Consider the following 13753-nt stretch of genomic DNA (forward strand, 5'->3'; position numbering starts at 1 on the left):
TATAATCAGTTGGCATCAAAATATAAACTGAAAATATGTACCTTTTTATATGTCAATTCTTACCTGAATAATCTCAGATCTCTTAGTGTTACACAAAGTGGAATGTCTTCCTAAAGTTACAGTGAATGTGGTACAATGTGTACAGCTTGGTTAACCAGTGCCTGCTTTTTTTGATTCCGAGATCTTCCCTATCGAGAATCAAGTGTGGAGTCTTGACTGTCATATCATAATACACTGGCTTCCAGTTTGTATAGAAAGTCCGACTCAAGCTCATTTTGGTTTATCATACATGCTTTATTAAAACGGTACTGGTATGTACAGTATCTGCAGAGTCCCTTCCGAGGCGCTCTCATACACTCACACACACCCACACAACATTCACACTGCGGCTCCATGCACCCACACTAGTGAGCTGTGAGGGTCAGACTCCTCAAATTAGGCAGCTGTTGGGGGATAGAGTTGTTGATTTGGTTTTCAGTTTTTTTGAAAAGAGAAAAGCATGGGGGAATGCGTTTGGCCATTACAATGCTAATTGAGTTCGTGTACATTGACATATGTGGCAGTAACACTGAATGTTCCTTTTACATTCTATATACACAGAATGACATCAAGGTTTTACGGTCAACAGAATATTCCATCTTCGGTCTCAGTGCTGCTTGTAGTGACTTCTGAACTCAAGTATGGGCTTTCCCTAAAAACAATTCAAGTCTATGTAAGTGAAATAAGGCACAATTAATATTGATTTGATCTAGTGGAAGGGACGGGATGAAAACTATTGCAAATGATGTTACTATTGGGGTTACTTAAATCCACTTGAAATCCCGTCTCCTAATATCCAAAGATTTCTTAGAAATAAAGGTTTTTTTTTTTCCCTTTTCCCTGATAAAACCCAACAAAAGTTTTGGGATTCACATTTTAATGTTTCAGTAGCCTAAACTACTCAAATTGAAGGGCACCCTGCCTCTTTGCCCAGATTTCCTCCTTCCCACAATACTGAAACAGAAGCACAGCACAGGGAACGGGAATCCCTTGCTGTTTCTGAGATTTGTACACTTAAGTAGCAAATACATCTGGTTGTGTTTGATTTCTTTTTTCCTAAAAGAAAAAGTAACCTCGTAACTTTCTTGCTCTTTAAAAAAAAAAAAAAAAAAATCCCTGTCTCCTTCTTTTCAGGATGATGAAGCCCCACATTTACCAGACATTATAAACAACTGCAACAAATGAGTTTGGCAGCATAAATAATGTCTAGTATTCAAATCTTCTTAGACTCGTTTAGCTTGTACACAGTCTGTTGAATGTTTTTTTGCAGCAGGTGAACCAAACCCAAAGACGCTGGACATTCTGTGAAAAGGAGTAAGAATTGCAGTTATGAAGGCCCCTGACTTTGGTTGTTTACAAAGTTCAATCCTGTTTATTGTGATCCTTGGTATCTTCTTCATCTGTATATTCTGACGGTTCTTCTCCTGGCTTTAGCAGTCTGCCTACATAATCATATTTTTCTGAAAGACACATCAAAAGAAAATCAGTAGTGATCAAATTTGTTTCACTATTCCATTATACAGCAGGGAACGCATTTGCCTCTCCTGGAATCATACAGAATAAGCTAAATGTTTTCTACTGCTCACCTTTGCTGGTCTTTGTACTCATGTAAAGCTTGAACAGAAGAAAACAGGATTAGGGACCTTACAAAGCTTGGGAATTGTGCTTTGCAAGAGACTGTTCCATACTACCACTCATTGATCAAGGACACAGCATCAGAATCTCTTATACATCTTTTTAAAAAATATATGAATGTCCAGGACCCTTCTCAGAGGTACTTATCCCAGGCTGGGTTAGGTCTAGAGATGTAATCCGAAACTGGTCTCTCTTGTGCACTGTGAGTCTCAGAATAGTTCCTTAGATCTTAATAGTCCGAAGTATTATAATTAAAGAAACAAACTGGCAACACAGGGCATTTTTAAGTTATTAAAATCTATAAATATATTGAGCTTTACATAGAAGAGATGAAAAAAAATACAGTATTCTTTCCTCTATTAAATTCTCTTCTTAGATCTGTTACGTTGTCTGTTTTTACGTCACCAGCTGTTTAATGTAGAACATTGTTCTTTCCAAGTTAATACACATTCAGTTATTTCTTGGTCAGGAATCTGAACCTGGGTTAATTAAATGAACTGACAAACCAAGAGGAGAAAATAGGAGGACTGCTTTTTACTGTAGAACCAGTACAAGTGCCAAGAAGCCAGAAGCAATCCATAGGTCACACAGGTCCAGAGTGTGACACAGGTGGTAATAATTGATGTCATGAGGGTATAATAGGATATTTTTTCCCATACAGTTCAAAGGTAAGATCAATAAAATCATTTAGAATAAATTATAATTATACTCACATTAGCAGTAATCAGTTATAAGCCTGTATTTTTAAAAAACTACACCTTAATGAACAATGCTTATACCAGTAAAGGTGTCGCAATTTTTCTTGGACTTAGTTTATAACAAGTCAATTTTTAAATATGGATTTTACAAATCCTATGTAACAATCACATTGCTATATCACATAATGATGGCGATGAAAACATATGGCATCCTTGGGCTTGAAAAGAATGTTAAGTACCATTCTCTTTTTTCAGCCATAAATTTAGTATTTCCAAAGAACCCAACAAAATAAAGGTACCTTTAAACTGCATTTCCCATTCTCGGACACTCTCCATTTGTACGGCGTTCAAATCTGAGAGATCATCATATTCATCTTTAAGTGCATCTTTATCTAGGCAAAATGTCGCCAGTCCTCTGGAGGCATCCCTACCAGCAAATATTCCATATGGACCCGCTGGGGGAAAGAGAAATTATTTAGATTACCTAACAATATTTTAGACTGTCTCAAAGGCAAAAGTCAAAAGAAACCTCATAATGACTCATATATGGTACACAGTCTTACTTTCAAAACATGCACAAATACTAGATGGGGTAATGAGAAAAAATGTCTTGGAAATCTGCCCTTTTGACCAAAGTAAAGCTTTTCGCTGGAAATTTAAACCCTAAATTTCAATTATTTCAGTTGCCTCAAGACTTGTAATCAAAGATGAAAACTGTGAGGTATTAGGAAGAATAGGCAATTTGAGCCATTAGGTTTGGAAGCCAGTTTGCTTCCAAATGATGCTTTACTGATTGCTGTTAATTAACTGGCGTATAAAGATAACTGACAGGACACCCACTGGATAAGCACTATGTGAAGACTCAGGTGAACTGGGTCTAAACCGTTTTTTCTCCTACCCAGTGCAGGGGGCATGCACTTCCACGAGGGCAGAGACTGAATCATCTTTGTGCTCCCAGAGACTGCTCCAGTGTCCAGCCCAGGCGATATCCAGCAAACCTTTGCTGAATAAAGGTTTGATCAGAAATACGACCTGATTTCAAAATAAGTATCACCTGATTACCATAATATACTCACCATTATCTATATAAACTAAGAAAAGTCAGTAAAGAATGTAATGATGTTCATTTGTCACTACTTTTGGGAAACAGCATGGCCATAAAGAACTGTTCACGAGTTGAAAGGCTGAGCTCCTCCAACATTCGTCCTTGAGAGCAGTAACTGTCTTACCCGCCCCTTCCCTCAGTGCCTAGCACAGTACCTATGTTCCTATGAAGTGGGAACATGAGTTTCTTCCAAACGAATTAGCTGCAATTCCAAACAAAGAGAAACTAGATTTTGACCCTTTACTTTGAATAGATTCATGTATGATAACCAAAATCTCCACCTAAATATAGGTTAAAAAGACACTTCACTTGCTGAAGACCAATACCAATAAAATTGAAACAAGCTAATTTTTTTATATCAAGAAATTGGTTAAATAAATTATAGTATGTTAATTCAATGGAATAGTATACAGCTATCAAAGAGAATGAGGTAACTATATGTACAGACATAGAAGTCTATGATATATTAACTGGAAAAAGCAATTCAGAAGAGTGTGTATATGCATACACACACACACACACATATGATGATTCACTTTGAATTAAAGAATATACATGTATGCACAAAAAACACCAGGAAGTACACAGACCAAACACTTAACAGTGGCAATGCTTCTGGGGAGTAGAGGGGAAGTTTTTACTTCATATAACTGGTAAAGTCTGGCCACTGAAAAAATGATTTTTTATAATAACCTTTTAAGAGGTAATTCTGTCTTCATCTTAGGCTACAGAGCATGTAGAATTTTTCTGTTTAAAATGTTTTAAGAATCATATGCTAATAAGATTTCCGAAATAGATACATAATTTTTAAAAAGAAAAAAATACCTTTCCTGAGTCTGAAAGTCATCCATACATGACAAAGGTAATTCAGAGACAATTTTAAAGCCACAAGTATTGGCTTACTTGAGTTACAGAGTGGTCAGCAACAGAGCTACTGTCTAGTTACCCGAATAAAGTATTTTCTAAAGAGAAGTAAACAAGTAGAAAAAACTGGAAATTCCTTGATTTTTAAGTTAGCAGAGGGATTATACCCATATTCACATTTGAAACATTTAGGAAACTAAAGGTTATGGGTCAGACAGCATTTGTACCTTTGAAAGTGGTATTCAAAATTTTAAATAGACAAAATTCTAAACATTTATGACCATTAACTTGAGTTACAGAAAGCACTGCACCATAAAGTTCAATGACTGTAAGAAATTCACTGTCTGAAAAGTTCAGTGCACGCAACCAGAAGCGGCATTAGCAATAAATTTTAAAAGTAGTAGTATTTGGTACTGCTACACTAATAAGAAAATAAAGGTGATATTTCCAGTAAAGTACTGCATTTTTTATCCTGCGTTTCCCATTCTTATGTATTTTCCATATTGTTACTGAATATTAGGTAACTATCACAATTATCATTTGGTTACTGAATTTATTTAATCATTCTGTAATTCAAATGGAAAGAATTAAGAAAAAAAGCTATAGACACCACCAGCTTGTCTTAGCATTTTGTTGTAGTATTCACCTCCCTGGCCTACACAATCCAGGCTACTTAGGGTACTTCAGAATATAAACCATAAAGTACATCTAAATTGTAAAAAGGAGAAAAGAAAAGATGAGCATTATATAAAAACAGCAATCAGAAACCCCTCCATCTTTGAGCACACTAATATCTACCAATATCTTCTCTAGTAAAGTTCTCTGCCTGCTTCCCTAGAGGCCTCAACAATGAATGAATATAGAAACAAACCTTCATGGAACATGTTTTTTAGATGGCTAACTCAGTAAGAATGAATGTGAGTCAACAATTATTAATTCAAGCCTAATTCTATACAAAATGTTTTTGCTAACTCTTGAACAGAAGAGTGATTTGGTGATTACCATATTTTTCGGAGTATAAGACACACCGGACCATAACACATACCTAGTTTTTAGAGGAGTTAAACAGGAAAAAAAAAACCCTGCTCTACCACCCCCCCCCCCCCCCCCCCCCCGTGAGCCAGGTAACCTACATTCACAACCTACTGTAAGATGCACCACCATTTTCTTCCCAAATTGGGGGGGGGCATCTTATAGTCCAAAAAATATGGTAACTTAATTTCCCCACTCTCCAAACTATATTAAGCTGTCTTCTCCACAAGTTTGAAATTTCCCTCCAGAAGCATTTAACTTCTGAAAAGGTGTTTTTGGTAAGTTTTCTTTACTCTTTTCTGTAAGACCATAAAGAACATAACCTTAAGATTAAGAACTAGAGTTGGAATTGGATAGGTTGGTCAGAGAAGGAGGATTTGCGGTCTAATTAAAGTCCATTTCTCTGCATTCATAACACAACCAGAAGCATACTGAGAAGTCAGCAACACTTCCCCATTCCACCACCCCCTGATATAACAAACTTACATGTTACTGATCCCAGTCTGTCAGTAATAACAGGTTACACAGCCCATGTAGAATGAGAATTCTAAGGTGGAAAAATAGCTTAGACTTAATTATTATCTGTTGGAATTTAATAACAGTAAAGGTACTAGTAAAAGTGTTGGAGGAAGAAAAAAAGCTCAGTGCAAAAAGTCTTTACGACACAAAACACAACAGCCATTAAATGAAGATAAATTTGAATACATAAAGCTAAAAATATTTGTGTGGTTTATAAAACAAACTAAAAGGATAAATAACTCAGAAAAACATTTGCAGCAAAGGTTGATTTATTTTTTAAAGAACGCCAAAAATCTATAAGAAAAGACCAATTTAATGATTGAAAAACTGTGGCAAAGAATAAACAAACAGCTGTTTGCAGGCAAGAAAACATAAATGACTCAAATTTTTTAAGATGTCCAACCTCAATAAGAAAAAGAGAAATGTAAACTTCTCAAACTGACAAAGACCAAGAAGTTTAACATCACATTTTTGACAACAGTATGAAAAAACTAGGCATCTTCATGGAAGTGTAAATTGGTCCAACTTCTCTGGAGGGCAATTTAGAAAAACACCCAAATTAAAGATGTACAAGTACATACCATCAAACTTAGTAATCCTACTTCTAGGCATTTATTTTATAGATAATTATAATTTTACTCACATGCATAAAATGACATTTACTGGGATATCTATAGTAGTGCCATGGAATAACAAGAGACTAGAAACAATTTAAATGTTCATTAATAGTAGGCTGTTATGTTATATTCATACAATAGAATATTATGCATATATTCAAAAGAATGAAAGGCTCTCAAGATATTAAAATGTGGTTAAAGGTGTGCACACTCTGCTACAGTTAGCGTGGGGGAAAAAGTACACATCCACATGCTGGCACTTGCAGAGAAAGCTCTGGAACAATACTCAGACTAGTTCCTTGCCTGTAGAGAGGGGACTGTGGTGGCTGGGTTGTGGGAAGGAGACATATTTCACTGTCGTTTTAAGTATTCTCTACCTAATAAAAAAGTGTCAGAGAAGAGACCCCAGCAAACAAAAAGATGGTAATTGCTGAGGGTTAAGTTTGCAATGAAAACTATAAATGACATGAAGGAACAAACCACCATGGAGGAGTGAGTACATCTAATCGATAAGAGAACCAGCATCCCAAGAATAAGATAATAGATAAAATTACTTATAATGATTAAGAAATTCCGAGATGGAACATAAGGAAAGATTAAAAGACATGACGGACAGAACGAAAAGCTAATGTGTATCTGAGCTCCAGAGAAAGGAGAGAAGAGAGAATGGGAGAGGCAGTAATTGAAGAAATAGTGGGTTCACATTTTCTAAAATAAATGAATGACACACATCTTCAGATTTTAGTAGAGTCTGGAACAACTTAAAAAAAGAAATAAAACCCCTGCCTGGACAAATCCTAGTAAAAGAGCAGAACTCCAAAAGCAAAGGGAAAAAAGTCTCAACTGTAGCAGTCCTCACTTACATATTCTTGATAGATTCTTGGAAACTGCAGTTAGGCTAAATGATGTACAACAAAACCAATTGTACCATAAGCTAACTGACATAAGCAAGATTTTAAGTTCCTATGGCATATTTTTGGTCACAAAAACTCGCCAAACTTCTAGATAAAGCCTCAAACGACTTGTAACAAGCTCGAAATAAATGTGAGCTATATAGACATAATTGAGGAAAGATGAATAAAAATGAGAATTCTTTTCAACCCGTGTATTATAGTTGAGGGTCAAGGCTGGTCAGAGCTTATCCTGGCAGCTCCGTGCAAGAAGGGACCCACTCTGGACAGGACGCCAGTCCATCACGGGGCCAACTCAACATCCATGCTGTCTCACACCAGGACAATGCAGACACCCCAGTTCACCGAATGTGCACATCTTCGGGACGGGGAAGGAAAGCAAGTCTCCAGAGAAAACCCATGCAGGCATGAGAGTGCAAACTGCACAGAGTGACCCCAGCGGAGAATCAGTATTTTTCCTCATCAATGTTATAACGAAACAAGGTTGAACAAATCAGTTATTCGAGGACCTGCTGTACAACCAAAGGGGAAAAAACATAATAATCCAAAGAATGAAAAACCAATTGAAAAAAGACAGTAGAAGACAGTAGCATAATACCACTGAAGACTATAGGTACAATAACCACCTACAATTTTATATCTTAAACCTATACTACTATTCCTGATTGAGGGAAGACAGAATTGGAACTTTTTTCTACCAATGAAAAATACTATAGGATGTACCTCACTAAACTGAAAACTGAACCCTGAACAAAGGAATAAGATGCAAGAAAGAGCAGTGAATAAAGAAAACTATGTTGCCCTGGCTAGTGTGGCACAGCGGATTGATTGAGCACCAGCCTGAGAACCAAAAGGTCACCAGTTCCACTCCCCATCAGGGCACATGCCTGGGTAGTGGGCTAGGGCCCCAGTTGAGAGCGTGAGAGGCAAGCAATTGATGTATCCCCATGGATGTTTCTCTCCCACACTGATGTTTCTCTACCTCTCTTTCTCCCTTCCACTCTCTATAAAAATAAATAAAAAAAGAAAAAGAAATAGTGCCTCTAGCAAAAACTTAAGGAAATCACCAAAAGAATAGAAATAGAATGTATCCAAATCAGTGTGGGAGAAAAAGTAAAAGGAATTTAAAAACATCAATCTGAGAAGGGGGAAAAAAGTGAGAAAAAGGCAAGGAAAAGTATGACAAATTAGTAAATAAGATGGTAGAAATAAATTTAAATAACTAGTAATGACAAACTGATTAAGGTGTTATAAGACATAGAATTGATAATAGATCCAATGGAAAACTATCTAGCTATTGGCTATTTATTTATAAGGGAAAAATAAAACATAACACAGATTAGCTGAAAGTAAAATGATGGAAAAAGAAACACAGGTAATACTAATCAAACAATGGCCAAAGCCAGATTTGAAAACCAGGAAGTAGCACTGTAATGAAATCCAGGCAACTCCTTAGTATTTAAAAATGGATCTGAGATCCTACATTAAAGATCTTGAGACAAGATGCAGGTTCTAAGAGTACAGGGCTGTCTGTTGTGGGTGTGGGAGTGGCAAGGAGTGTGCTATCTTACAGATTCAAAGCACTGTTAAAAGAATGTGAATGGCTAACTCCAGATGTTACTAAATCTACTCTTTTCTTCCAGTTTTTATAACATCTTGTACCTTCATACATACTTTAAACTATCCTTTTATAATTGCGACAGTATTTAACACAAATATAATTCCCTCAAAGATTAAAAACAATAGAATGATTTTAAACTCAAGAGAAGCCAACCAAGTAGGTACTGTAGAAAAAACTAGTATAAGTTGGAGCAGACTATTAAAATTCATCAAAAAACGAAGCTGATCCTTTCATCTTACTGGTAGGCAATGGATGTGAATGGGCATTAAGCCTTAAACAGAGATTCAGATGGCTGCAAAGCAAGAAGGTGGGATGAGAGCTGGGACACCCATGAAGGAATAAGTCAGGTTGGGCCTGGTCTGTATGGTACAAGTCTTGCTTCAAGTGCAATTTCACAAACTGTAAGTGAACATATTGAAGATAAAGTTCAAAAAAAAGAAAAAGAAAAACACCTGAAAGGAACATGTATTCCTTTCGCCAACCTCCCAAATATTAGAAATCTCATCAGGTACTTCTCATGTGTGACTTATTTTTCTTTCCAATGTAATTTAAAAGTTAAGTTGAGCCCTAGCCAGGTAGCTTAGTTGGTTAGAGTGTTGTTTGTATGCCAAGGTGTGGGTTTGATCCCCAGGCAGGACACATACAAGAATCAACCAATGCATGGCTAAGTAAGTGGAACAACAAATCAATGTTTCTCTTTCTAAAATCAGTAAGTTAAAAAAAAAATGTTAAAGTTGAAGAAAATATCTCATTGGCATATATCAAAATACTCTACATAGAAGTAGGGGAAGTAATATATCTAAATTTCAGAAACATGGGATAAACAATGAGAAAGGTAAATTGTATATGATCTTTTGCCATCCTAAAGAAAAAAAGGCTGTTTTTAGTAGAGTTCCACTGCAGTAATATTAAATCAAATTATTTAAAATTACCTGTTTGGATCTTCTGAATCTATTGACCCTGGAAATCTGTGAAATTATGTTGTGATATAATGTGAAGGGATGGCTTGTGAAGCCAGTTACACTGGGTTGGTTTCTAACTTTGCCACTTACTAAATATGTGACTTTGAGGAAAACCTCTCTAAGTTTATTTCCACATTTGTAAAATGAGAACATCTACAAAAATGGAAATACCCGATAGTGTGCACTGTTCAATATGGTGGCCATGTGGCTACTGAGCACCTGAAATGTGGCTAGTGTGACTGAATAACTCAATTCGCAATTATATTTAATCTGATTAATTTAAAAGGTGTGTGGCTACCACACTGCTCAGAACAACATAAAGCCATGAAAGTGTGTTTCTTCTGAGGCTTTAAATTCCTATGGAAACCAGTAGAGGGTATAAAAAAACAACAGTAAGATAGACTCTACAAGTTTATCCCAAAATGCAGTTTACCTGAAGTAGTGTAAACAGCCTTTGTGGTCAAATATATCTGGATTTGAATGCATGTCTGTGTAAACTAAGCCAATTTACCAAAACCTCAGACTCCCCCGTCTAAAGGGCAGAAATACCTATAACTTCACTGAGGCAGATGTCAAATTAATGGGTCTGGTATATCGAATATAGGTGCTTAACAAATCTGGTTTCCTTTCTCTTCCCACATTCACTGTTTCTCACATGACGTCCTTCCTCACGTGCTGACCAAGTGCATGAACTGTTACTAAACTTAACATCAACAAATGTAATTAATGCCAACTGTTTGCCAACATGTGCTTATACACTAAATTGTCAGTGTTTAATTTTTTTTTAAGATCTTGTACTTTAAAAATGACCCCAAAAGTACCTTTAACATAGAAAAAAGAAAAAACACCCTCAGAAAACAATCTTTAACTCTAAAACCATTATTGTCAACTGGAAGTAGGTATTGGCTAAGCATAGAAACTAGGTTTTCTGGTGCCCTTAGCTCATTCTTTCAAGCTACTAAGATTCTCAAATAAGGATTACTGCTTCTCAGCTATTCTCTTACAGAACTGCTTAATTGATGTGAGGATAAAAATAAAAAATAGAACAAAAACTGAACTTGTATCTGTTTCACAGCCAGAAATTTGCCTTCAAAACTTTTGCAAAGTGCTACATCTTTTACATATTCCAAGCCCATAAGGTGTTCTAACTACCTTTAAGGTTCCTTTCAATAATAAAATATTCTAAATAGCTCTATTAGGTTGCCGATCAAAAAATACCTAGAATAAAATAATTGACTATCGCTCTTAGGCTGTTCATCAGCACCTGGAAATTGGTGGAGGCTAAAACTGACTTCTCCGTTGTTATCTGAGGAGGCCCCTCACTGCTCAAGCCACACAAAGGCTATCTACATTACACCTATGACTCTTATCTTAATTTTTAATTTCTGTGGCAGAACATTTGCCACTGGAAGCTGCCAAACTGTGTCTATGACTCTCAGCTATTTTCAGATAGTGGGAAGGCATAACGTGTGAGAACAAATATGCTTCTTTGCACTAAAACTTTGTTTGCTTCACTGTCGGTTTAGACAGGGGTTACAGAGGCAGATCTTTTAGTTGGGTAAGCTCTTTATTAAATCACTGATTAAAGTTTCTAATCACTGAACATACATTTTAGTATCAATGGGGAAAAAATTTCAGGTACAAAATACTATATAAATCCGTACTAAAATTTTTTTTACTATATTTAATTTGGTCTTTGCGTCCAGATACTGTACTTTGGCCCTATTGTCTCACATGCTCTTAAGTAAACAAAAATGTATTAACCATTTCAGCTGATATAAACCATCTGTTTTTCACATTCATATAACAAGAAGCAAATACTTTATAAGCTATCAAGGACTTAGTAAGGCGAATGTAGACATATGCACAAAAATACAGCAACTAAGAAATCATTCAATACACAAAACCTCTAATTTCTTATCTCTATTTTAATTAACAACACAGCAAAGCACTTCTAAACTATTTTCCAGGCACCAAGCACTAAAGTCATAAGTATATTTTTGCAAGTGTCAATAAATCTCATGCACCAACAGATTGAATCAAAGAGTAAACCAACTTGTCTTTAAGACTTGTCGCCAACCCCCTGGACTCCAAGGCTTGGACATACTCTTTCTGAATAACTCACTCTAGATCTCTAATTTCATTATTTTTTATTGGAGTCACTTTCTTAAAGCTTAGAATTAATTACTACACAGCCAGGATGTACAATATTGTTCAATTTTATGGTACACCAACAGGATCCATGAGTCTGAACTGAATCTTATTAGCATGATCAGAAATGTGTGCTGTAACTACACAGTAAAAGAAGGGTTTCTACACCAACTACCCTGCACACCCAGTTCTCTGAAAGCAAAGTTCTAAATATGTTAAACTTGCAGAACTGCCTAGGAGTATGAATTTATAGTTTTTTAAGTTCTTTTCTTCTGTGAAAACACAGTAAGTCATTACAAACGTATTTGAGTACCTGCCTTCCTACTACAAAAAGAGAGACCAGACTAGACTGACATGCCTTCTGGGTATATGAGCTCCACCCCCAAAACTCTGGGCGAATACCCTTGCTAGTCTTTCTTAACATCTGCATTCTGGTCTGTCCTCATCCCACATACACTGTTAATCTTGGAAAGCATCTCCATACAAAAACTGGTTAAAAAAAAAAGTCTAAGATGTTGCTTATATACCCAGACTTAAGACTAGAGGGTTGGGTCTTGGAACTACGTGTACTAAAACGTGGCCTTACGGGGAGTAATAGTGGGAAAAGGGAGATCTGTGGCAAAAAGAGTAAAGAAAGGAAAACTGAATTACAGGGCCAAGAACTTGAGGTCCCTCCTTTAAAATCTCCCCTGCCCCCACCCATCCCAGGAATGAGACAGCTCGGGGAAGCTGGAGGGGCCAGGCATGACTGGTGATAACCAAAAGGATTTTGAAAAATTCCTTTTGCGAGGAGAAATGGGATGGAATTAAGATGAAAGCTGAGAGCTGTTTCCTGGGGCGACACTGGGCCCGACCCCCGACTTTAGTGGGTAAGTTGGAGGTGCCCGCGGCTGGGGGTGTGTGCGGGGCGGATAGCCCTAGGTGCCGCAGGTCCAAGGCACGGCGGTCCACACTTCGAGAAGGCTGGGCCAACTAACCCGGGTTCCAGGGACCTCTTCAACAAAAAGGGGTAGCACTTGAGCTGCAAGGGGTGCCCTTCCCCTCCCCTTCCAGCTCCTCCTTACCAGGGCCGTAGAACTTGCTGCCTTTGGTCACGTCGAAGACTTTCCCATTGACCGCGAGCAGGATGCGCGGGGTGCGGGACCCGTCGTATTGGCGCAGCTGCTCCAAGCTGAAGTCGCGCTTCTTCATCCGCGGCAGCGTGGCGGCGGGGCTCTCCTCGCCCGACCCTGCTCCAGCCCCCAGACCCCGTCGCCCCCAGCGCACCCACAGCCGGTAGGCCCCCAGCAGCACCAGCGCCACCAGCGCCACGTTCAGCAACATCTCCCCGCCTCCCGTCAGAAGCGCCAACGCTGCTGCCACCCAGCCGCCCCCTTCTGCTGTCGCTCCCACGCTGCCGGGGCTCCCGCTGCTGCCGTCGCTGCTGCTTTCACTGCCACTCCCCAGGGTGCCTAGCTTCACGTCCCCATCACCCGCCGCCATCACTGCCCGCCAGCACCTTCCTCCTCGTCCCCGCCCCCTGCCCTCCCCAACCCCACGGCCAGCCCCGCCCATCTCGGGACCTCCCAGCCAATAACGTGAGGGAAGGGGGCGGGGTCA

General features: G+C 38.1%; 1 protein-coding gene across 1 annotated transcript; it reads right to left on the reverse strand.

The window, feature by feature from the left end:
- Positions 1 to 273: 273 nt before the first annotated feature.
- PGRMC2 (progesterone receptor membrane component 2) lies at positions 274 to 13677 on the reverse strand. Its single transcript, XM_024569085.3, has 3 exons — positions 13219 to 13677; positions 2672 to 2827; positions 274 to 1499 (listed from the first exon to the last, which is right to left on the reverse strand). The coding sequence occupies exons 1-3, from the start codon at positions 13634 to 13636 to the stop codon at positions 1402 to 1404; spliced, it is 672 nt and encodes a 223-aa protein (XP_024424853.2). The 5' UTR covers positions 13637 to 13677; the 3' UTR covers positions 274 to 1401.
- Between the last annotated feature and the right edge of the window lie 76 nt (positions 13678 to 13753).

Source organism: Desmodus rotundus, chromosome 9 (assembly GCF_022682495.2).
Source record: "Desmodus rotundus isolate HL8 chromosome 9, HLdesRot8A.1, whole genome shotgun sequence".
NCBI lineage: Eukaryota > Metazoa > Chordata > Mammalia > Chiroptera > Phyllostomidae > Desmodus > Desmodus rotundus.

What these genes read in the sequence shown, in the direction of transcription:
- PGRMC2 (XM_024569085.3), bottom strand. Translation starts at nt 13,636, where the DNA reads ATGGCGGCGGGTGATGGGGACGTGAAGCTAGGCACCCTGGGGAGTGGC. An exon ending in CAGCAAGTTCTACGGCCCTG is followed by an intron (nt 2,828 to 13,218) that starts GTAAGGAGGAGC and finishes TCTTTCCCCCAG; the next exon opens with CGGGTCCATATGGAATATTT. An exon ending in ATGGGAAATGCAGTTTAAAG is followed by an intron (nt 1,500 to 2,671) that starts GTACCTTTATTT and finishes TGTGTCTTTCAG; the next exon opens with AAAAATATGATTATGTAGGC.